The following is a 21,725-nucleotide window of genomic DNA, read 5'->3' as shown; positions in this document are numbered from 1 at the left end:
CACAGTCAAACAGTTGATTCAAAACTGGGGTGTGTTTGTGAGAGAGAGCAAAGAGGGGAGTAAGAAAAAAGAGAGCGATAACAAACTATTTGCATTATGATTTATTGTAACGAGCTAACCTCATTGATGTGAAACAGGTATAGAGAGGCTGACAGTTAAATCGGTGGTGGTTCTCATAACTTTTTCTCAATAAGCCAGATCACTGTGGGGAGGACATGGCAAACAGCAACATTACAATGCAAACAAACACAGTATTTCCAATTCAGCATTCAATTTGAACCAGCTGTGTCCTTTTGAATCTGTCCACGACCTCCTTGGGTTCTGCAGAGCTTTTGTTTGGCAGCTGACATAGGCGAGAGATACTGTACCAAGGCGCGGCTTTCCGATCTCCAGTATGTTCTATTGTTTTGATTGAGGAGCTTTGTAATCCCTAACACCACAAGGTTTTACAGCAGTATCCTGTCTGCAGGAAATCATCATGCAAAGAATGGCCCTTCGGAGATCAAGTTGGATGTATTGTGTTTGCCTGGAGTTTGGTTGTTTTAGCGTAGTGTGAATGATGTCCCTTTATCTATCCTCTCGTCTCCCTCTTTCATCTTTCGCTCTCATTCTTCCATGTCATTCTCTCTCATTCCCTCTCCTATCTCTATTTCCCTTTCCCATCTCTCTCTTTCTCACCCTATAGCTCTATCTCTCCCATCTCTCTCTCTCTTTCTCTCTATCTCTCCCATCTCTCTCTCTCTCCCATCTCTATCTCTCTCCCATCTCTATCTCTCTCTATCTCTCCCATCTCTCTCTTTATCTCTCCCATCTCTCTCTCTCTCCCATGTCTCTCTCTCTTTCTCTCTATCTCTCCCATCTCTCTCTCTATCTCCCCCATTCCTCTCTCTCACTCTCTCTCTCTCTCTTTCTCTCTCTCCCATCTCTCTCCCATCTCTCTCCCATCTCTCTCCCATCTCTCTCTTTATCTCTCCCATCTCTCTCTCTCCCATCTCTCTCTCTCTGTCTCTCCCATTTCTGTCTCTCTCTCTCTCTCTCTCTCTCTCTCTCTCTCTCTCTCTCTCTCTCTCTCTCTCCCCATCTCTCCCATCTCTCTCTTTCTCTGTAAGGAGCATGTCTCAGTCAGCCCACTTTTTTGGGAGGAACGTTGGAGCTCCACCCACCTGTACATATAAACCATGTCCATGCTGTCTGCTGCTGCTCAGAAGTCTGTACCACACTTCTCCTACTCCTGTGATACTTCCTCCTCGCAGAAACACTCTGAGCAAGGTAAGAACAGCCCAGAGGTGTTACATGTTCTGTGATATCGCTGTCTTCAGGCTCGCTGACGTACATGCTTGCAAGTGTCACCATGGAGGGCTTCATTGACATGAGTGTTTTTTAATCCTCTAAAATGGGTTGTAATAGCACCTCACTGTTGTGCTTTAAATGTCTGCATTCTTTCCTCTTCTGTCGACTGTGTTTTGGAACAAAGTGTCACGCACGCTGAGGGAGATTCTCTGCAAGTGTCTTGGCTGTTAAGGTCCTAAGTGTATGAAAGAGCGTCTGGACAAGAAGGTCCACATAATATGTGGCCCACATAAAATTTGACATGTTTGGAATCAGCAACATATAAGAGCAATAGCCTCAGCTGTCCAGTTTATTCAAACAGCATATATTTATATTCCTAATAATAATAATTTGCGTAAGCACTGTGCTATTACTGCAGTGTGTGATGGCAACACAAATATTTGTGACATTGCCTTTTAGAAAAGTTACAGGGGGTTGCAAATACTGGGGACATCCACACTGTAGTCAGGATCATGTGCAGCTGTGCCACTGATGTCATGGCCAGTTCCTGATGCAGCAGCTACCGAGTAGCTCTGTTGCCCCGTGTGTCCAGATAGCACCATGGCTTCTGGCTCATTCATGTCCAAACCTCCAAGATTTTCCTCTGCTCCTCTGGCAGAGTTCTCTGACCCTCCTCCCTGTGGCCGTCTGAATCCTCCTGTCCCCAATCAGAGCATTCCAAAGCTTTCCCACAGAGCACATAAAGGGCTGCTAGGTAACAAGTTGGCATTTCTGTTCAATCCAAATGATGGCTGAATTTAAACCAACAATCGGACAGTTACACCGGAGGGGTTTAAAGATGAATAAATCAGGTATTTTCTCTCTCTCTTTTTTTTTCTCTCTCACTTGTTGAAAATAATGTATTTGGCTCATAGTACTGGGCTCTAGGGTGGCTATGATAAAAGCCTGCCTGGCTGCCAGCCTAAACCATACTACCTAACAGCAGCGTTTCAATCCTTCTACCAATCAGCAGGTGTCTTGTGTTTCCATGGCACGTGAGATGTGGCACATATCTTATCGTTAAATTTACTTGGAAGAGGAAGTGAGCCTAACTGAATCATCTGAACTGGATGATCAGAGTTCTTCAGGCAATCTAATCATAGATGTTAGATGGCATGTGTGGTGCACATCACATATGTGATCAGTCAGGCCACCTGACATTTGACAGCATGACATTCAGCCTGCACATCTATTTTTGTGTCGCTGTTCTTCCACAATGTATGCTGTAGAGATACTGCAGAAATTGTCCAATTCATACAGTCTGTTGTGCTGAACTTACATATGAGTTTAGGGATAGAGTTTGTTGATCCATGGAGCTTTTCATTCGGAATTGTGCCCCCAAGCGAAATCATTACCTGGGCCCAAATCCCACTCTGACCACTGTTCACATTGCCTAACCCTGCTTAGACCACACCTCAGTGCTACTTACAGTTACTTCATTTTTTCAGCATAATTTGTCCAATTATATTCTCACAAAGAAATACTCTTGTAAACATGTGACTGGGAATTTCCTTACACTATCATTGTCCAAATCTTGGCCCATAGTGTTTTCATATGCTTCTTGGACACAGGATGATCAGTGTTGACACAGCCAAAGAAAATGGAGATATGATTCTGCATATAGTTGTTGTCTTAATGCTTGTCAACAACCCAGTTCCTATTGAGCCTGAACTTCCTCTCCTTCTCCCTCACTTCCTCTCCATCTCAATATAACTCACCTCTCCCCCCTCAATCTCCCTTCCTCTCTCTCTTTCCCTCCCACTCTGGTAGCCCTCTGGCATAGGCAGGCTGGTTAACCTTGTTGACTCAGTTGAAAAGTTTGGGCATCTGTCAATGCGGCCTTTTCAGTCCAACAGAAAGCTGTTGACCTGCTTATGTAATTCTCATTCCACCCAGGCCTGACCCCTGGCTCCTGTTCTGTTCGGCAAAGAAAGTGTCTATGTGTGAAGGAATGCTGGAAGCAGGAGGCACACAAATGATTAGAATCAGGCAGCAGACTGGACTATCGTAACAAGGGAAGGGTTGGTAGAGGCACTGACCTCTGTGGACAGGTATTTAGGTGCAGTGGAAGGACTGTTTGCAGGGGGATAAAGTGATAAATCATCCTGACATGGCCGTGTGGATGTCAATACAGCCGCTAGCACCATAGAGCAGCTTCTTGAATTCCAAACACACCCAGTGAGTTGGGAAATCTTAGCAGAGCTGCCAAAGTGGTATGGCAAGGATGATGGCTGAACCGATATGAGGATATAAGAGGACAGTGGGTTGAATCGTTAGGCCCTTGTTCAGAGGGAGGAGAAAACAGGCAGGCTGGGTGGAGCAATAGAAAGAACGAAAGGAAGAAAGACAATAATCTCAGCATCAGGTGACCAACAGCTCTAATTGCCTTCAACTGACAGCTGTTTAGAGAGAGGACATTGGACCACAACAATTCTCCCCATTGCTGCTACTTTTGCGATCAGGGAGGTATAGAAGAAGGTGTGAGGTATTGTAGAAGTAGAATTTGTGATGCAGATGGGAAGAGAGGTGATAAATGGGGGTTAAAAGGGCGAACGTGTTTTACAGTCCCCAGATGTGTGCTTGGCTCCTGTTAGGTGATCCTGTCAGTCATGTGTGGGTCTGTGTGTGTGTGTGCATGTGTGTGTGTGTGTATGTGCGTGTGTGTGTGTGAGACCGTCATTTACATGTAGTCATTTAGTCATCATGATTGGTATGTCTTATAAAGGGTTAGGGTTAGGTCAGATTATTCATGGTTCTTATGTTGTGTGTTTTGCATCACATTCTCGTCTTTCTAAAGCATGTTGTTCTTCACTTGGTGATGAACAACATGGTGTCTGGATTCATTGGTGGTGCTAGGCCATTTGATGTAGAATCATGTAATTTGCTTGCCTCGCTCACTGTACTTCCCCGATGAAGAGAGACATAAACCACACCAATCTGGTTAAAATACAGAGACTAGGCCCAACCGCAGGTAATTAAGGAGGCAGATATCCGTAAGCAATGACATGGCCGGTATTTCTTGCATGCTTTCCCTCACGATTTGTTTATCAAGCATTAGAGTTCCCATCTGGAAGCAGTCAGCAGAATACAGAGGAGAAATGGAAATTTGATTATTTTCAAAGCAGAGGAGGGGCAATAAAAGACTTGTGGCTCATCACCAAGCAGACCCAATGCGGTTGTAAGTACTGGCAAAATGTGAAGAAGAATGTTGACATCCTGTAGGTTTACATGAACTGCTTTTGTTGTGTCATTACTGTATACAGCTGTGGTGGTTTGGTGACAAATAATCCTGTCTGAGATGGTACTGAGGGTGTTTTTAGAGCTAATACCAATGACAAGGCTTTAGCTCAGTGGGCTAATAGAGTTGCTTGTTCGTTTTCACAAGTTGGCAAAACCTCCTGATGTTCTGCTTTTTCATCTTCACACGGTTGAAAGAATGATGTTACAGAGAGTGTTGATAGACCTGCTTTTGAGAACTAGGTGAGAATTTTCTTGATGTCTTGTTATTTTGACAAGTCTACGTACAATCCAACATCCGCTTCAATATCTCTTTTTACAAGTCACCTAATTGGTGAGTGTCTGATGTAGGAAGCATCCAGAACGGTCTGTTTACAGTAAAAGTTTTTGTGAAAGACGAGCCTTGTCTTTCACATGGATCCTATTGTGCACACCGGAACCCAGGCACTTCTTTGTTAAATGACCTTCGGTATACGTATAAACTGTGAGAAGATATAATGTGTAATTGAACAGATGTATTTTTGTGTGGTTCCTCTCAGCAGGCTGTTAAGATATCCTTGCGGGTTTGGATAAATCATTTGTCAGCCTTTTTTGTTCTCATGGCTTGAGAGTGGGACCTTTTACATAAAAACATTTAGACTAAGATAGCCAGGTAATTGAGGTTACCTGGTTATTGTACAATGTTGACACTTGGTCCAAAGGCTTGTCTCTTAAGTCTGCAAGAGACTTAAGAGATCAGTACTGTCCAATATCAGGACTGGCTGAAGCACTGCCAGTATTATTTTCAAGAATCAAAGTGGTCGGAAGGCTTCCTCTTCTATATTTAGTCAGACTGTGAATTGGTTCTTTTATTATCATTGACTATTAAATGGTAAGTACAAATGTATGTACAGGAAGGTACAGATTAGTATATGGACACACATCCTGGTGAGAACAACATGGTATGCTATGTGCAGACACCCCCTGACCCTCGAAACTCAAAGACAACTGTCTGGGCTGTCCGTCTCACATATATTTTAGGGTTTGTTTAAGTGAATGGATGACTCTAGAGCAATCAGACTGGCATGACGAAATGTATCTGAATGATCGGCCGATACGTGTACCTTTAGATGGGTGTGCAAAGTCACAGTTTGACGAAAACAGGCATGAGGAACACCATCTTCCCGAACCCTCGAACTGTCTCCTACAGAGGACACCCTGCATAGCCTTCATCCATATATCCTCTACACTATATACAGTGGAACACCAACAAGCAGAGGATGATTTGTGATCAAATCTTACTCCCTAGGATGGATAAATCTGAATTTCTTTCATTATTGAAATTTCCCTTACTGAGGAGGAGTGCCTGTCTGTATTGTACCAAGGCCAAGTTCCTTCAGGTGGTGGAGATGGCAGCTCAGTGTTAAAACACCAGCCGCCTGAGAAAAGTCATGGTGCATCAGCCTCTGCCATTCATCATCGTTTTCACAGGGCCTTCGACTCCAGCAGCCAGCCAGCCTGCCGGCCAGCCAGCCAGTCAGCCTGCCGGCCAGACAGACAGCCAGCCAGCCAGCCAAACGGACCTGTGGCTAGAGTCCTGCACATGCCTTGGGCAAGCCCCGACGCAACCCAACACGAGGGGAATCAGACTAACCCAGCCGGAGCTGGGCCAAGCCAAGTCAGACAAACAGCCAAGCCAGACAAACAGCCAAGCTAGACAGACAGCCAAGTAGACAGACAGGGGACCTACCAACTTCATTGTGAGGCCTTTGCTTTGAAGAGAGGAGACTGAAGGGTAAGCGATCATTAATGCATTATTGATGTGTGAAATGTTTTGCCAGGCATGTGCCACAGCTGATCTGAATAAGATGTCGCAGACCAAACAAGTGTCCCATGATCGAAGCTAGTGTGTGTGAAAGTGAGAAACAGAACGGAAAATATTGAGCATGTTTTGTGATCGTTTTTTTGTGTGATAACATCTTTCACTATGCAAATTTTTTTGTGGAGATGTGACCAGTTAGTGTCACTAACCACTTGATGTTCCTTAGCTAAAGTGGTTAGGTGAAGATAATATCTCACTCTTTTAGTGCAATATAGTATAGTACAGTACATCTCCCCATAATACCCACCTTTAATTACGAGGATGAAACATAAACTTTAAAAACTCCTTGTTTGTTTCTACACTGACCACTCGGCCCCATGTTGCTAATCCCCATACAGGGTGGACATGTTTTAAGGATTAACACACCCAATGTGAGTGCTCTGCGGTATAGCAGTGGGCCCACAAGGCACCTCAATTATCCCCCATTTAGCAACACATCCTCTGTGTACACACTCCAATGGAAAACGTGACTCTTCTGGGCTCAGTAATGATGAACAGAGGGGATATAATTGAGGGCAGAGGAGAAGAGGAATGCACACGTCTAAGAGGTAGAGGGATTTGGCTTATCGGAAGTGTGTATGTGGCTTGGCTAGTTGACCGCAGGAATATCTCTTGCTCCTGTAGTGTTGGTACTAAAGGCATGAACAAATGTCAACAGAGAGGTTGGTATGCTGGAAGAGGCAGGGGTGTGATTGATAGGTCTGGAGGATATGCCCTGATCTGTTCGATGAGTTGTTCGAGTAACATCAGTTCTAATCCAAGCAGAACATGGGAAGGGTTCAGATATATTTTTCTGAAACCAGCATATTATGATATGATAATGTAAATCTGTCATATTTTGCACTTTATAACCTAATTGTTACATCTGACCAATGTCTCATACATGTGTACCGGTGGTGAGAAAAAGGCTCGGTCCTTTGAACAACATACTGTACAATAGCTCCTCTGACTCCCTAAATAGCGCCCTCCGGTGGTAATACAAATTATTATTATCCTAAACATGCGCGCGCAGACACACACACCTGCATATATTTGTTTGGTCAACACAATTTGGCAAATCTTGAAGGTCAGTTTTTGTCTTTTAAAGAAAGTTTTCCACACAGGAATATGCCAAAATGGCTTGAGAGGTCACTGTGAGGACGGTGTTTCGGGACCACACATTCCAAGTGACTTTTAGAATTGCTTTGAAGCTTTACAACAACATGTAACTTGTATTTATTGCCACCCTACTTGTTAATACTTCTGTACGCATCAAAATATACACAACAATACCATATCAATGCATTTTGTCATCCCATTTATGGATTTATGTAATAATCCTCTGATTGTAACAATTCATGCTGGTTTAATCTACTAATGTTGCAGTAAGAATAAACATGCATAAACATTTGCAATATAAGACTAACACATACACAGCTGTTCATTCTCATTCCCTTACTTTGATCCAGACGGGGCTAAAATAGCAATAACATGAACCTGATCCGCCTGATTTTCATATGTAACTAATCAGTGTAATGAGTGTTATTCTTGGAAAGTAAAAGCTAACCTTGCAAAAAAAATACTTCCAGTCTTTAACAAATGCTCCTTGACACCATAACTAAAATGAGTGTTTAAAGGATGGTCATCAGTTGACATCTAATCCAAGACAAGGAAATGCTTTGACTAGTGTTTCTCAGACTTTACATTTATTATATGAATCTGTGTCCAAATTGGTCAAGTCACAGACATTTTTCATTTACACAAGGAATTAGCTGTACTCATCAGACCCATAAACAACCTTTCAATGCCATCTGGTTGTAACATTGTAGCACCAGCAGTGGTAACGATCTCTGTTGACTCCACTAACATTTTTCTTCTAGATTCTGTGGAAAAATTGTCATGGTTTGACAGATTCATGGAAGCTTGTTGCATGGCACGTGCTTAGAAACTGGTTTGTGTTTATGTGCTTTTTATAGTATGCTAACTGGGTCTATGAGGTGTAGCTTCCATAATAAGCTAGTGTTTGTTTCAGTTGCTGTGAATAAGAATGGCTGTGAATGTTGTTCTTGGCTGGAGTCTACTCTCAAAGCCAGTTAAAAGACAAGGACAAGCAATTAAGTGCTCTTTGGAAAGTGTGTTTGGTGTCATAAGAAACCATCAATCTTGTCCATGACTTTTCTGGCCTCAGACATAAAGCTATGCTGGGTGGTTTCTTTTTTTTTTTTGGTAGATAGTAGTGGAGTAGATAGTTCCCAAAAGCTTGTTTTATCCAATGGTAGTGGCATTTAACATGAGCTACCAGGGTAGATTAATGATGCATAAAAAGGTAAACACTGAAAGACAAACTATTTAATCCAAACCCTAAATGAGTTGATTCTAATTCAAATTCTTGTTTATAAAAAGACCCTCTCTAATTAGTGTAAATTCGGAACAGTTTGTCCTTGAAGAGTGGTGCTTCTGTGGTACACAGATATTTATGTTTTGGGGACATACGTTAATTTAATGTAGTTTGAAATGAAATACTTACTTGTCATACTTTATCAATACAGTTGTAGGGCTGCTGTTTATTTGAGGTGTGTGAAGAGGGAATATATACGCATAAAGGTACCGCTGACCAAAATCCTGTGTGATACTGTACGATTCTTTCTTTTATCTGTTGGTGAATAAATGAAGCCTTGAATGCCATACATGCTACCCTCTCTCCTCCACAGGAGAAGGCCATGCCCCACCTGTCTGCTCACCTCCTGGTGGTGGCACTTCAGCTGTGTGTTCTAAACCATGTCCATGGGGGGGCATACTATGGGCACAAACAGCATCCTCAACAACACCAACCCTTGCCACAGTTACCTCATCTGCCCCTTGGTAACGATGGCCAGCCACAACAACCATATTTGGGAAAGGAGATGCCACATGCACCATATGGAAAAGAGATGCCAGTAATGCCCCAGTATAGGAAGGAGCTTCCCCAAATGCCATACATGGGCAAAGAAAGGCAGCCAACTGAGGGCAAAGGTGAGACTTGTGTTCTTTCAATAGTAGTAAAGAAATTGCCCATTTGAAAATGGTACAATCACTTTAACATTTTGGGTCATCATTTTGAAGGAACCTTTAACACATTTTAAATATACTTATAGACCAACAATGGTGCACCCCATTTTAGTGCCATAAAAAACTATGATAGCAATGTTTGTTTTTTTAAACCTGTTTTATGTTGTAATCCATAGGTGAGACGTATCCCAGAGGTAACAAGGGTCCTCCTCCAGGAGAAGGTCCTCCACCTGAGGGACCCCCAGGAGTTCAGGGTCCTCCTGGACCTCAGGGCCCACCTGGGTTGCCCGGCCACGGAATGCCTGGACCTCATGGAAAGCCAGGCCCTCCTGGTCCTCAGGGCTATCCTGGTATAGGAAAACCTGGATTTCCTGGGATACCTGGCAAACCTGGAGGACAGGGTTTACCTGGTCCAAAGGGTGAGCTGGGACCTGGTGGGGGTGATGGACAAATTGGGTTGCCTGGTCCATCTGGTCTCCCCGGGCCCCCAGGCTTGCCAGGTATTGCGAAGCCAGGGGGCCAGGGACTTCCAGGGCAACCTGGGCCCCAAGGGGAACCTGGACATAAAGGTCTTCCTGGAATCCCCGGCCTGCCTGGGCCAAAAGGAGACAAAGGGTTTGGTTTACCTGGATTGCCAGGCTTGAAAGGGCCTGGTGGACCACCAGGACCTTCAGGTCAAGGTGGTCTTCCAGGGATTGGAAAACCAGGTTTGAATGGACTACCAGGAGCACCAGGTGGACCAGGTAAACCTGGCCCTCCAGGAGAACCAGGATTAGCAGGGCCACCAGGTGAAGGAGGAGAAACAGGACCACCTGGTCTTCCAGGTGTTGGCAAGCCTGGACAAGATGGTCTACCTGGTCAACAAGGATTTCCAGGAGGAAAGGGGGAGAAAGGCCCACCAGGTTTTCCAGGGGGTCCAGGCTTACCTGGCTATGGAAAACCAGGATATTCCGGGCCAAAAGGTGAGAAAGGACACGGTGGTTTTCCTGGTCTTCCGGGTCCAAAAGGTGACAAAGGTCATGTAGGTCTTCCAGGAATTATTGGTCCTCGAGGGCCCAACGGGCCCCCAGGCTTACCAGGTCCTATAGGACCACCTGGGGGACTTGGTTTTCCCGGGCCTAAAGGAGAAGGTGGAGCTGGAGGGCCAAAAGGGCCATCAGGTTCTATTGGTGATTCAGGGCCTCCAGGACTTCCAGGACAACCAGGTTTACCAGGGGAGGGTGGGCAACCCGGACCAAGAGGGCTACCAGGGCCACTTGGCCCAAAAGGGGATAATGGACACAAAGGTTTGCCAGGTCTGCCAGGTGCTCCAGGGTTACCTGGACCGAGGGGTGAAGGTGGACAACCTGGTGAAAAAGGTTACCAAGGACCCAAGGGAATTCCAGGACTCACAGGTCCAGGTGGACCAATTGGTCCTCCTGGTCTTCCTGGGCCAAAAGGTGAACTTGGTCCACCAGGCAAACCAGGCTACCCAGGTGAGGGGAAACCTGGAGTTCCAGGCCCTTTAGGTCCTCCAGGTAAACCTGGCATTAGTGGTCCTTCTGGCCAGCCTGGACAACCAGGAAAGCCAGGTCCCCCAGGCCCTCCTGGCCCCCCTGCTCATCCACCTAGTCTTGGACAAATTCTCCCTGAAGTGGGTCCAGGTGTAAACGGTCAGAAACCAGGTGGTTATAAGAAACCAAAGCCTGAGTTTGGTGGAAGAAATGGCCTGGAGATGCCTGCCTTTACAGCGAAGCTCATGAACCCATTCCCTCCTGTTGGCTCACCTGTTGTCTTTGATCAGCTTCTCTACAATGGGAACCAGAACTACAACCCACAGAATGGGGTCTTCACCTGTAGCGTACCAGGAATCTACTACTTTGCTTACCATGTGCACTGCAAAGGAGCCAATATCTGGGTAGCTCTGATGAGGAACAATGAGCCTGTGATGTACACATATGATGAGTACAAAAAGGGCTTCCTCGATCAGGCATCTGGGAGTGCTGTACTCCCCTTACAGCAAGGAGACACTGTGCATGTACAGCTTCCTTCTGACCAGGCCGCAGGACTTTATGCCGGTCAATATGTCCACTCATCTTTCTCTGGATATTTATTATACCCAATGTAAACCTCACGACAGACATTTAAATAAAAAACACCTTCTAGCTTACTTTTGACCCATTTCAAACTGTTGACCCAAAGAGGTAAAACTACTAACTGTTAGGCCAGGATGAGTTAAATAATGGAATGGAACAGTTCAGTTTGCTTATGTTTATTTAACTGCATAGAGAAGAATGCATGTGAGGGAAGATCTTTTTGCTGCTCTCACTAAACTCAAAAGCAGGTGGTTCAGTCAGTGCCCATAGAGAAGATGCACTTTTGGGACATTATGTATAAATACATTATATAATAATAAACATTTTAGTTGGTTTTAGTTTAAAGTAAACCGTTACAAATTCTCTGTCCATCAGCAGCTCTGTGCATATCTGCAGCTTACACGTTATTTCAATTCAAACCATTAACTTAATACAGAAACATGTCTCTCTGTTAAACCACGTGCTATGCTTTTTTTCTTTGGCACATAACTAAAAAAGCATACCTCTGTGGCATGATACAGTGTGCATTTACTCGAAGTGCATCTAATGCTACACATCATAAAAATACTTGTTTTGTTTCTTTTTTTGGACGGGAAGGTTAGGACAAAGTAACATCCACCTTTTTCACTTGTTCTCAATTATATTGGGTTTTCTATTATTGTTATTTATTTCCAGTATATTTGAGCTTCTAACTTGTACAACGTTATAAACCACAAACTAGATATTGAGACATTTTAACATAAGCTTGAATTTGGTCTACAAGCCAGTACAAGGCCCATTTCAGATATGTTAATCATCACCGATTTGGAAGCAACTCCTACAAAACAGTAATTGAAAATGAAAATATTATTTAGTGTCAAGATTTGACCTACTCTTTGTTAACTGTATCTGTCCACAATTATGTATGTATTATAATTAAGTATGAAACATATATTGCTTCCTTTGCAATCCATCATAATGTACATCCAGTAAAATAATGCATATTTAGGTCCATATATGCATAACATATCACACTTAATGAAGGTATATATCAGTATCTTTTTCCTGTAAATTATTTGTTTGACTACTGATTGTCTGTAATTGTGTGTAAATGAGTCTGCCTTAAAGAAATAATTAAAAATAGTTTTTCTGAACCTGGCAATGGCGCTACAATGTATATGCAAATGGTAAACATAGTTTAACATTTTTATATTTCTGTTCTTGTTTTTTAAATAAAGATGAAGTGATTCAAAAGTGACTTTTATCTCCTATGACTGTAATTTTGACAAATTTACAAATGAAATGATAAACTTGTGCCTGAAGTATGTGTGTTTACATATAAATTGGAATTATGGATTAGCACTGATTTGTACTCTTCACTTCTCAATAAAAGTGTGTTCAAATAATATGCTAGTGTTCTTCATAAGTGTTGATACTAAAGGTGATTGTTATAAAAGACTGCCTTCTAATTTTTGATGCCAGCTACACGATTAGTGTGTCATGATATAACGTTGTAGACACCCCAAGTAGGCTAATATAACTATAGACAATATAAACTGGCTGAAGGCCTTTTTTTTTTTTTTACAATGTGGCAAAATAAGTTAGTTTGACACAGGCAAAAATCACACAGAAAAATACGACCATCTCTTTAAGAGGGGGACATCGTTAATTTTGCGTTAATTATCTTAAATCATACACGAAAACGTTAGCTGATGTGTAAACTGTTGACTTCCGTTGTCTGCCCAATCCCAGGCTGCACCGTCACAACTTCCGGATTTAACACTTTGGCTTACAAGTTGCAAAGCAGCTGCAGTTACATAGAATGTGATCAAAAAACTTTAGCACGCCTCTTTTTAATTTCTTTGATTTACTAAATGAGTTTGGGAACAACGTAATATAATAAGAACGTTTTGGGGACTTTACTGAACTAAAAGTAAGTAGACTACCACACTGGTTTTATGCAGTGAGCATATTGATAGATTGTTGTACGTCTACGGTAATATGCGGGTATGCATGGCTGTACTCTTTTATTGACAAATTGCCAATTGTAACTAGACTATCTAAGATTATACTTAACATGTACTGCTGATACTGTAGCATTAGCTAGCTAGGTAGCAGATAATCAAGTGCAAGCTCAACGCTCCACATGAAGTGAAGCTTGGAAACTGAGCTAGCAATCTAGCCCTATTCAGCATTAGATTTAGAAGGTGGGGATAGCAGAAGTGTACTGAACACTAAAGTTTGGTGGAGTTCCCGCTGCTACGATTGGTAGAATGTGCCCAATGTCAGCCAAATCAAAAGCATGTTTAAATATTGACGTCAACTATTTCGTTTTACGTTACTTTAGCTTAGTAAGCTAGCTTGCCATCCCGTCCCTACTCACCAGGTTGCTAAAAGCCCACTCGTAAGGTTCCCATTTAATGCTGCAATTGCTGCCAATAAAGAGTTAGCAAAATCCTCATTATCTCATCCGTCTAGATCAGGAAGGGATTCATATATTTAACTACAGAGCTACGTCAATCACATTGTGGATGGTAGGGACATTTCATAAACGACACAGTCACTTGTGTTGGCTGCTTTAGTCTTCGATTATAGCAAAGTAGTCTACGAGGTCTTAGTGTAGTTAGGATATGTATGTAGAAGAACATGCCTTTTTCACAAATTGAGCATGAAGACGAGAAGGATGTTTAGAACCTAATTTGACCCTTAGCTTGTCTTCTTTTATTTTATAAAGGTATCTGTCATGGCCTCAAGAGCTGGCCCTCGGGCAGAGGGCACTGACGGGAGTGACTTCCAGCACAGAGAGAGGGTGGCCTCACACTACCAGATGAGGTTGGCATGCTTTATTTTTCAATCAAGCTGTACAAAGCAGCAATGACATATGTCATTCTTAGTGTATCTAGTTTGAATGCTAATTTGTAGTCCACAATCAGTTTGTTATCTTACTATAAAGTGTTGTTTTTACCAATGTGTGCTCCTGTCTTTCCCTTAAGTGTGGCTCTCAAATCTGAAATCCGCAAGCTCAACATCGTCCATCTCCTGATCTGGATACTGCTTGCTGCCCAGGTGACAGTGAGCCATCTGAACCTGGTGTCCCACAGTGTGGTGGCTGCACCCTATCACTGGGAGTACCCTTACCTCCTCAGCATCCTGCCCTCCGTCTTCAGCTTCATGGCCCTGCCACGCAACAACATCAGCTACCTGGTCATCTCCATGGTGAGCGCAGGGCTGTTCTGCGTGGCTCCGCTCATCTACGGCGGAATGGAGATGTTTCCTGTGGCACAGCAGCTAATCAGGCATGGCAAAGCCTACAGGTTCATCTTCGGCTTCTCAGCTGTGTCAGTTATGTACCTGGTGATGGTCATTGCCGTCCAGGTGCACGGCTGGCAGATCTATTACAGCAAGAAGCTGCTGGACGCTTGGTTCACCACTACGCAAGAAAGGAAGAAGAAGTGATGTGTTAATCGAATTGAACAATGACATTTTACTAACACTGCTTGTGCCACAGTCTTACCCTGCCTCTGCTCTATCTAGCCAATCTATATTTGAATTCTAGCCCCCTTTACTGGCTAATCTAATGAAACCTTGATGGCTTCAGTGAAGGTTGTCAGGGTGTTACCTCCTGGTAAAGCTCTCTATCCCCCTCTTCCGATACCTCGGCTCTGGACAGATTAAGATTTGAGTTGCTCATCTCAGACGAAAGGGGGGAATTAACTCTTGCGGCTTAACAATGACCCCAGACATTAGAATCTCTTCCTCTTGAGTCCTGATCTTTAGATCTGCCATAAAAGGAAGTCAGTTTCCTGTCTCACCCATAGGTGACTAGCAGAGCCTGTTGGTACTCTGGTACAATTTCTTGATGTTGAATGTTATCAGTGGTTCACACTGTCAAACAAGATATTGAATAATATAATAAACTAATGTAACTTGACTAACTAATAAAAGTCCTGAAGTCAATTTGGTTCTGTTGTTTGTTTCAAGGATTACTAACTTGAGAAAGTACTCTCACCCAATGTGTGTTTTGGCATCATGTAAAGAATGTGTACCACACAGAACTGCATACAATACAGTACTGTTCCATCGACTGGCTTTGAATGCCTATCCACTGTTGGTGAAATCATGATGTACTTCTTCTGTAGTAGGGAAAGTAAGAGTGTGGCTGGCTGAGGTGATTGGCTGCAATCTGCCTTCCCTTGAGGACCCGCATACCTCGAGGACCCTGAGGCGAGCGAGGAAGATTGTGGCCGACTCCTCCCACCCTGGACATTCCCTGTTTCAGTCACTCCCCTCCGGCAGAAGGCTGCGGTTCATCAAGACCAATTGCATTTACAAAAATTGTATCTTGTACATTTATCTTTTGTAATATTTGTATTTTTTCCTATATATTTACTGTATGCACCTTCCTGCCAAAGTAAATTCCTTGTCTGTGCAAACTTTCATGGTGAATAAATCCCTTTCTGATTCTGAAGAGGAAGATACTCAACACTGTTAAGTAGCAGTGTGGTGGTCTGGTGTTTTTTTACTAGTAGTCTAAAGTTCTGTGTTCTAGACAGTGGTTGATTTAAAGACCAAAATGCCTTGCCAAGTTTGCGATAACCTTTGTCAAGGAGTGACTTGCAATTGTTTGTGTTTATATAACTAGCTCAAGAGCTGAGTTGGGGTTTTGATTTGTAACCACCATTGTGTACCATATAAACTTTTCCTACTATAGAAACGTCGGTTAAAAGTGTTTATCAAGTCCAATATTTCTGCTTGTAATTCCTCCAGGTGAGCTATATTATTTTCTCCTTAGAGGTCAGCTATTACAAATTAGGGCACCCCTGGATGATGTTATCAACATTTGCCAGTTAGACAGGTGCATGCCTGGCATGCTCACCTGTCTGACACGGAGTTCAAATAGTTTTTCAACAAACTTTGCTTTATATTTTGGTTTCATTTATATGGACATGGACTGAAAGTTTGTGTTTACAATAGCTTTCTTTTTTCTAGTCGGCAATAGCTTAGCATTTTCACAGCTATAGTCTTCAAGCATACGGTCCGTCATTCATCCTGAATCAAGAAGCAGTCAACTACCGTGAGTACCAAATACAAAGTCAAACTAAATGGGGCCTACGTGGACATTGTATTAAAGGAAGCTTAGTTTGGTTTCCAGCAAAGTCGAGCTCCATCACTGCTTAATATTTCATTCGAAAATATTAGGCCGATTTAAGGAGGCCTAATACACACGTGTATGCGTGTGTCTTGTGTGTGTGTAGTATGGAAGGCCTAGCCATACATAATAATTCTCCCAATGGCTCTGGGAAGGCCCAGTAGGTATGTGTTTGTGTTACATCTTGTGTTCGTGAGTCGTGTCTCTGGGGAGGTTGATTGCTTATTAACAACAAGCGTGAGTTAACAGCTAGAAACCAAGGAGAGTGTAGGCGACTTGATTCTTATTTAAAGTCCTTTTTTTCGAGAAACCTTCCTCAGAATGGAACAACGCGTCACCTGGAACTAAGCAACCGTATGTTATTTAAATTAAGCACTTTTTTAAACATGCCCTGTTATCTGAGCGTCCACTAGCTTATTTGTCAGCATATTGACTTCATGCCGTATCTCTCTCGACTGTTGCTGCAACAGAGGCTCCAGGAAAAATGGAGGGACTCGGAGCGCGGTTCCTATGCCCTGGCCCTGAGACACCCCGTTCCGAAAGAGCTAAACTGCCTGCCCGGTCTGCAGCTTCTCCCTGTTTCCATGCTTATACTGATATCAGTGTTGCATTGGTATGGAAAAAGGGTGAGAGGTCTATATTTAAAGAGCCTGATCATCTACGATATACTAATTTGATAACCAAATAATCATATAGCTTGATAACATTCATTGTAGACATAACGTTTTTGTAGTTACTTAACTTTGTCCTGCTGCAGATGGCTCTAGTCCGTCACCCACCCCCACCACCAGGGGGCAGCTCTGTCGATGACTTGACCCCCTCTGCCACTTCCAGACCGCGACATAGCAGAGCCAGGCTGGGTTACCCCCCTGGGCACACGCCTATCGGTAGGGACAGTGTTATTTTGCATATTTTCAATACAAACTGCAGTACGACTGTTTTATGCTGTCCTTCCTCTCTCCTCCAGGTATCCATCACACCTTCAGATCTATCTCCACCTGCCACAACTCGGGGCCCATCATCACCATCTGTAGGTCGTCCTTCACCAACACCGCGCGGCCTGGGTCTCGTGTTGCAGCTGGACCTGGGTCGAGGTCTGAGTCTAGGAATGGTTCCCGGTCCATGTCTGGAACTGGGGATAGACTAAGTGCTGGCATAGGTCTCCCTAGTCTGGGTACTGGACCCTGACACACACTATCGGACCTCCCTAGGCCTTGGACCTCCACTCTGAACCTCCTAGAACCTACCGGCACAACATACTTCATCCCAATTAAAAATACTCAATTTTCCAAGAACATTATAGAGGTAAGGTCATTTCATTTGTTGTTTGTATTTTAATCATTTTTATTATTGTGCTTGTTGGTGGGCAGATGTGTCACTTCCGGGTTGGGGTAAGCTTGACCCCCTCTGTAATAAATTTAAAAAAAGTCTGCCATGGTCAGTCTGTGACCCTGGACAAATTGGAACACTGTCCAGACAAAGCAAATTACATTAGATTAGTGAGTATTGGAGTAGACAGACTGTGGTAGACATGCCTCTCACAGGTCTACCTAAGCAGAGTGTGAATTATACAATGATAATTTGGGAGGGGGGGGTCAACTTCTCCAAGATGTAAAGTAATATTTACAATTAGCCTACAGCTAAGAATGATATAAACAACTTGTATCGTGGATCGTGCATTCGTGGAATGAGCAAAACAGCTAACCGTGTGGGTAGCGGCCCCCCAAAAATTGCCATATGTCCCCTGCAATATTCTTCTGTTGGTATTCACTCTCGTTTTGAGTTGCTGAATTATACAATGATAATTGGGGAGGGGGGGTCAACTTCACAATGATAATTGTTAACTTATATCAGCTGTAAAGTGCTCCGGTGGTCGGTTGGAATCTGGCTGGGGGACTTGGCTATATCCCTTCTTCCAGTGTCATGCTTCCCTTCTCTCACTGTCCAATAAAAAGCCAAATATTCTGAAAACACATTTTAAGTGTGCGAGACATATGAGCCAAATGTTTGAAGCAAACATAGCCAAGCATTAACCAGAGAAAGGACAACTGCTCATTTTTTAAATTGTTTATTTTCTCCGCCAAACGCTTGTTAATATCGGGAAGATTATCTTTAGTTCTAGCATATAATAATTTAGATATTTGTATATTTAAGTGCTCATAAAACAAGTTAAACATATCATCCCATGAACAAACTCCAAGCTATTCAAATATAAAGTAGAGTTTTTCTAATATGAGGAGTTAAAACGTGTGAAGTAATAGTTTAGGTATATTCATTGTCCATTGTACACCCGCATTTTTCCACTATCATGTTGGGAAATTCGGCCACCTCAATCTCGGTGTAATCTCCCTTTTTCACCAGGTACATGATGGGTAATGGCGCACTCTCCGTCACCGCGCACCTCCTCTCCCCGTAGCCATGGTAACGCTTGGGTTGCTTGCATCCTCCGACACACCGGAAGCCTTGGTATCCCGCTGGTTCGATAACCCAGAATTGAGTCCAAGTGAGTTCGCGGAAGTTCACAAAATGTTCTTCCCTGCAGCACATTCCGTTGTTTTTGGATGACGCGCAATCTCCGCGAGACCTGGGTGGAGGAAAAGGGAACAGTATTAGCCAGATTTTCAGCAGGTTGATCTGGTTGATTCAAAAAGCCAAAAGCCTATCAAAAACACGCAAACGGATTAAACCTCGTACCCGTATTCTTCCAGGTTGAGAGTGAAAAGAAGTAGCTCCGGGTTTCCCTTTTTGCTGTCCAAGCCCCCATGCGTGGTGAAGCGCACACTCCTGGCCATCTCCGCGGCGTAACTGCCCGGTCTCTCGCCCTCAATCCACAGCTCCAGGTGTAACGGGGTGTCACGCGAGCCTTTTGACCAGTATTGCACCGCCTGTGTGACGTCAAAACTCTGCCACCCAGCCTTGTGAATCGGAACTAGCCTGTAAGAAATATCCCGGCAAAATTGGTTTTATTTTAAATAAGAAAGTGCATGCATATATCTATTGTTGTTAAGTGTAATTTACGTTACTGTCTGCAATCTAATGATGGGCTTTACAGTACAATTCTCACCTTGAATCTACCAGTGATGTTCGGTTGGATCCGTCTGCCTGAACCTCGACCCAATGCACGCTGACCCGTGCGTTATTGACCGGCCGGCTCTTTCTCTCGGCCACAGACAGTTTGCGAAGGGCGGTCTTGAAGAGTTTGAGTTCGGCCATGGTCACTTCGCTGTTAGCAGGGATCCTAGCGGTCATGTCGAAGACGAGGCGCTCCCTGGTTGCGTCTGAATAGACGATTTCCCCAGAGATATCTACGAAAAGAATCGGGAGGACCCGTTAGTGTCAAAGTTGGCATGGAGCATTTTGGATGCTGAGGATGGCAGGCCTACACAAAAGTTACGCTATCACTAAATATCTACAGTTTTTCAATTCTACAATTTTGTCGGTGTTCACCTGAGTTCCCCGGGATGCCCTTCAGTATTCCGGCTAGGCTTGGCAGGGACCTGCGCCTCCGATTGTGATGCATCTTCAGCATGGATAAGTACTTGTTTCGGAGGTGTGTTGGAACCACTAATTTCTCCAGGTCCCTCTTGTGGATCTTCGGTAATTCCTTCAGGCCCAGTTTCTCCAGCATTACCTCTTGTAGGTATCCCTGGCTGAAGCCCTGAGTCAGAGTAATCATAGCACAGGCGATCAGCAGATGAATCATAATACAATCCATTATTTTAAAGGAGAATACAGAGTCGAGAAAATCCAGCGGCGGTGAAAAGTGAAGTGTTGAGGGTTCTTAGAAGTTAAGTACCGACACAACGAGACAATACAGGAGCCTGGTATAAGTTAACTCAGATCAGAGTCCTTTTATACATAGTCATATACTGACACAGTCCATACATACACCGCGGTAGGGCGGGGGCAGACATCACAGAGGACGCAAAGGTGGCACTTCAAACACTGCGCGCCATTTATGGGCTGATGCAAGTATAGGTCTTTACTCATGGACATTAAAACCAACCCATCCCACCCGCTTTACATGCAGATCCCAGAAAGTACCAGAGAGACGTGTTGTTGAAAGATAAACTTTTATTGTTCTCACCTGAGAATGCCGATGGATTAGACACATCGGTTTGTAAAGGTGATTAATGAAAACTATTAATTACGCGCTAATCCCCTCTGTTCTCATACCAAAGAGGTATCAATGTTTCGTCGGGACTTTGTACGCTACACTGCCTGATTGCGCTTTTCATTTTAGGCTATAGTCAACTAGGTTAGGGGAAGACTCCATGGCAATTAAGTTAGGCTACTGGTCATTTTTTTTTTCAGTTTGCTAATCTAATATTAGTCTAATTGGATAAAAGTGCTTGATGCAATGAGGCATTACTGTGTGAGGAAGACAGACTGAAAATAGATGTGTGCACGCATAGAAGAGTCTATTGTGAACTTATTTTATATATGTTTGTACTTAAGTATTTGGCAAAGTACAGGCAACATTATTTATATATATATATATATATATATATATATATATATATATATTTAAAAAAATGAGAGAGACTTAATTCATGAGCAGGTGAATAATTATTTAGTTAGTGTCTGGAAGTCCTGTCTGTATCGAGGTACAGTGTTGACATCTGCTGTCTAAACGGGCCTTTCTCAGCCCACGGTGGTGCTGGTCAAACAGACACATGTGTATTGGGACCTGGGCTCTTCTCTCTGGTCCCTAGGGGGAGATTAGTCAACTGACAGTGGCATTTCTCACTGCGTGTGTGTGCTGAAGGATGCGGATTGGAGGGCTCTTCATGCAGGCCTGATAGTGTGTTTCTATTGCAGGAACAAGCAGGAGCAGTTTTTAGTACAAACACCCACAGCTGCATCCTCCAGTTGGAGAGTTGAGTGTGTATTGCAAGCTGCAGAACACACACATTTACAAGTATTTAAGTGCATTGTGAAACAAATACACAACCTCACATACATACACGCACACACACACACACACACATCCACATTTTAAATGCGTGCATATGCACACAGAGATAACATGCAGGAAAGGGCGGTTGACAAAACTATGGTAGGCATA

General features: G+C 43.4%; 5 protein-coding genes across 6 annotated transcripts; 3 read left to right on the top strand and 2 right to left on the bottom strand.

Annotated features, from left to right (window-relative positions):
* Positions 1-1,207: 1,207 nt before the first annotated feature.
* Positions 1,208-12,864, top strand: LOC146260809 (uncharacterized). Of its 2 annotated transcripts, XM_084667856.1 has the most exons (4): positions 1,208-1,269; positions 6,037-6,340; positions 9,118-9,418; positions 9,631-12,864. In XM_084667856.1, exons 3-4 carry the CDS (start codon positions 9,127-9,129, stop codon positions 11,559-11,561), a joined length of 2,223 nt encoding a protein of 740 aa, XP_084523982.1. In that variant the 5' UTR covers positions 1,208-1,269; positions 6,037-6,340; positions 9,118-9,126; the 3' UTR covers positions 11,562-12,864. The 2 variants fall into 2 exon arrangements, with proteins under 2 accessions (XP_084523982.1, XP_084523983.1); XM_084667857.1 differs by lacking the exon at positions 6,037-6,340 and having other exon boundaries at positions 1,220-1,269.
* Positions 12,865-13,273: 409 nt separating this feature from the next.
* On the top strand, positions 13,274-15,465 carry jagn1b (jagunal homolog 1b). Its single transcript, XM_084668082.1, has 3 exons — positions 13,274-13,441; positions 14,243-14,340; positions 14,502-15,465. Exons 2-3 carry the CDS (start codon positions 14,252-14,254, stop codon positions 14,962-14,964), a joined length of 552 nt encoding a protein of 183 aa, XP_084524208.1. The 5' UTR covers positions 13,274-13,441; positions 14,243-14,251; the 3' UTR covers positions 14,965-15,465.
* A 1,570-nt stretch (positions 15,466-17,035) lies between these two features.
* LOC146260807 (uncharacterized) lies at positions 17,036-19,494 on the top strand. Its single transcript, XM_084667864.1, has 5 exons — positions 17,036-17,283; positions 17,415-17,544; positions 17,625-17,962; positions 19,019-19,160; positions 19,366-19,494. Exons 1-3 carry the CDS (start codon positions 17,095-17,097, stop codon positions 17,843-17,845), a joined length of 540 nt encoding a protein of 179 aa, XP_084523990.1. The 5' UTR covers positions 17,036-17,094; the 3' UTR covers positions 17,846-17,962; positions 19,019-19,160; positions 19,366-19,494.
* Positions 18,741-21,232, bottom strand: LOC146260805 (left-right determination factor 2-like). The gene is made up of 2 exons (XM_084667865.1): positions 19,352-21,232; positions 18,741-19,241 (listed from the first exon to the last, which is right to left on the bottom strand). Exons 1-2 carry the CDS (start codon positions 19,447-19,449, stop codon positions 18,920-18,922), a joined length of 420 nt encoding a protein of 139 aa, XP_084523991.1. The 5' UTR covers positions 19,450-21,232; the 3' UTR covers positions 18,741-18,919.
* On the bottom strand, positions 19,718-20,333 carry LOC146260806 (left-right determination factor 1-like). Its single transcript, XM_084668579.1, has 2 exons — positions 20,105-20,333; positions 19,718-19,962 (listed from the first exon to the last, which is right to left on the bottom strand). The coding sequence occupies exons 1-2, from the start codon at positions 20,331-20,333 to the stop codon at positions 19,718-19,720; spliced, it is 474 nt and encodes a 157-aa protein (XP_084524705.1).
* Positions 21,233-21,725: the final 493 nt, after the last annotated feature.

This window comes from Hypomesus nipponensis, chromosome 12 (assembly GCF_054491055.1).
Source record: "Hypomesus nipponensis isolate SF chromosome 12, ASM5449105v1, whole genome shotgun sequence".
NCBI lineage: Eukaryota > Metazoa > Chordata > Actinopteri > Osmeriformes > Osmeridae > Hypomesus > Hypomesus nipponensis.
The sequence above is the reverse complement of the archived record's forward strand: the minus strand, read 5'-3'. Positions and strand labels throughout refer to the sequence as shown.

What these genes read in the sequence shown, in the direction of transcription:
- LOC146260807 (XM_084667864.1), top strand. Translation starts at nt 17,095, where the DNA reads ATGCCGTATCTCTCTCGACTGTTGCTGCAACAGAGGCTCCAGGAAAAA. An exon ending in TGCATTGGTATGGAAAAAGG is followed by an intron (nt 17,284 to 17,414) that starts GTGAGAGGTCTA and finishes GTCCTGCTGCAG; the next exon opens with ATGGCTCTAGTCCGTCACCC. An exon ending in CCCTGGGCACACGCCTATCG is followed by an intron (nt 17,545 to 17,624) that starts GTAGGGACAGTG and finishes TCTCTCCTCCAG; the next exon opens with GTATCCATCACACCTTCAGA.
- LOC146260809 (XM_084667856.1), top strand. Translation starts at nt 9,127, where the DNA reads ATGCCCCACCTGTCTGCTCACCTCCTGGTGGTGGCACTTCAGCTGTGT. An exon ending in GCAGCCAACTGAGGGCAAAG is followed by an intron (nt 9,419 to 9,630) that starts GTGAGACTTGTG and finishes TGTAATCCATAG; the next exon opens with GTGAGACGTATCCCAGAGGT.
- LOC146260805 (XM_084667865.1), bottom strand. Translation starts at nt 19,449, where the DNA reads ATGGCCAGGAGTGTGCGCTTCACCACGCATGGGGGCTTGGACAGCAAA. An exon ending in CTCAACCTGGAAGAATACGG is followed by an intron (nt 19,242 to 19,351) that starts GTACGAGGTTTA and finishes TCCTCCACCCAG; the next exon opens with GTCTCGCGGAGATTGCGCGT.
- LOC146260806 (XM_084668579.1), bottom strand. Translation starts at nt 20,333, where the DNA reads ATGATTACTCTGACTCAGGGCTTCAGCCAGGGATACCTACAAGAGGTA. An exon ending in GGGCATCCCGGGGAACTCAG is followed by an intron (nt 19,963 to 20,104) that starts GTGAACACCGAC and finishes TTCTTTTCGTAG; the next exon opens with ATATCTCTGGGGAAATCGTC.
- jagn1b (XM_084668082.1), top strand. Translation starts at nt 14,252, where the DNA reads ATGGCCTCAAGAGCTGGCCCTCGGGCAGAGGGCACTGACGGGAGTGAC. An exon ending in GCCTCACACTACCAGATGAG is followed by an intron (nt 14,341 to 14,501) that starts GTTGGCATGCTT and finishes CTTTCCCTTAAG; the next exon opens with TGTGGCTCTCAAATCTGAAA.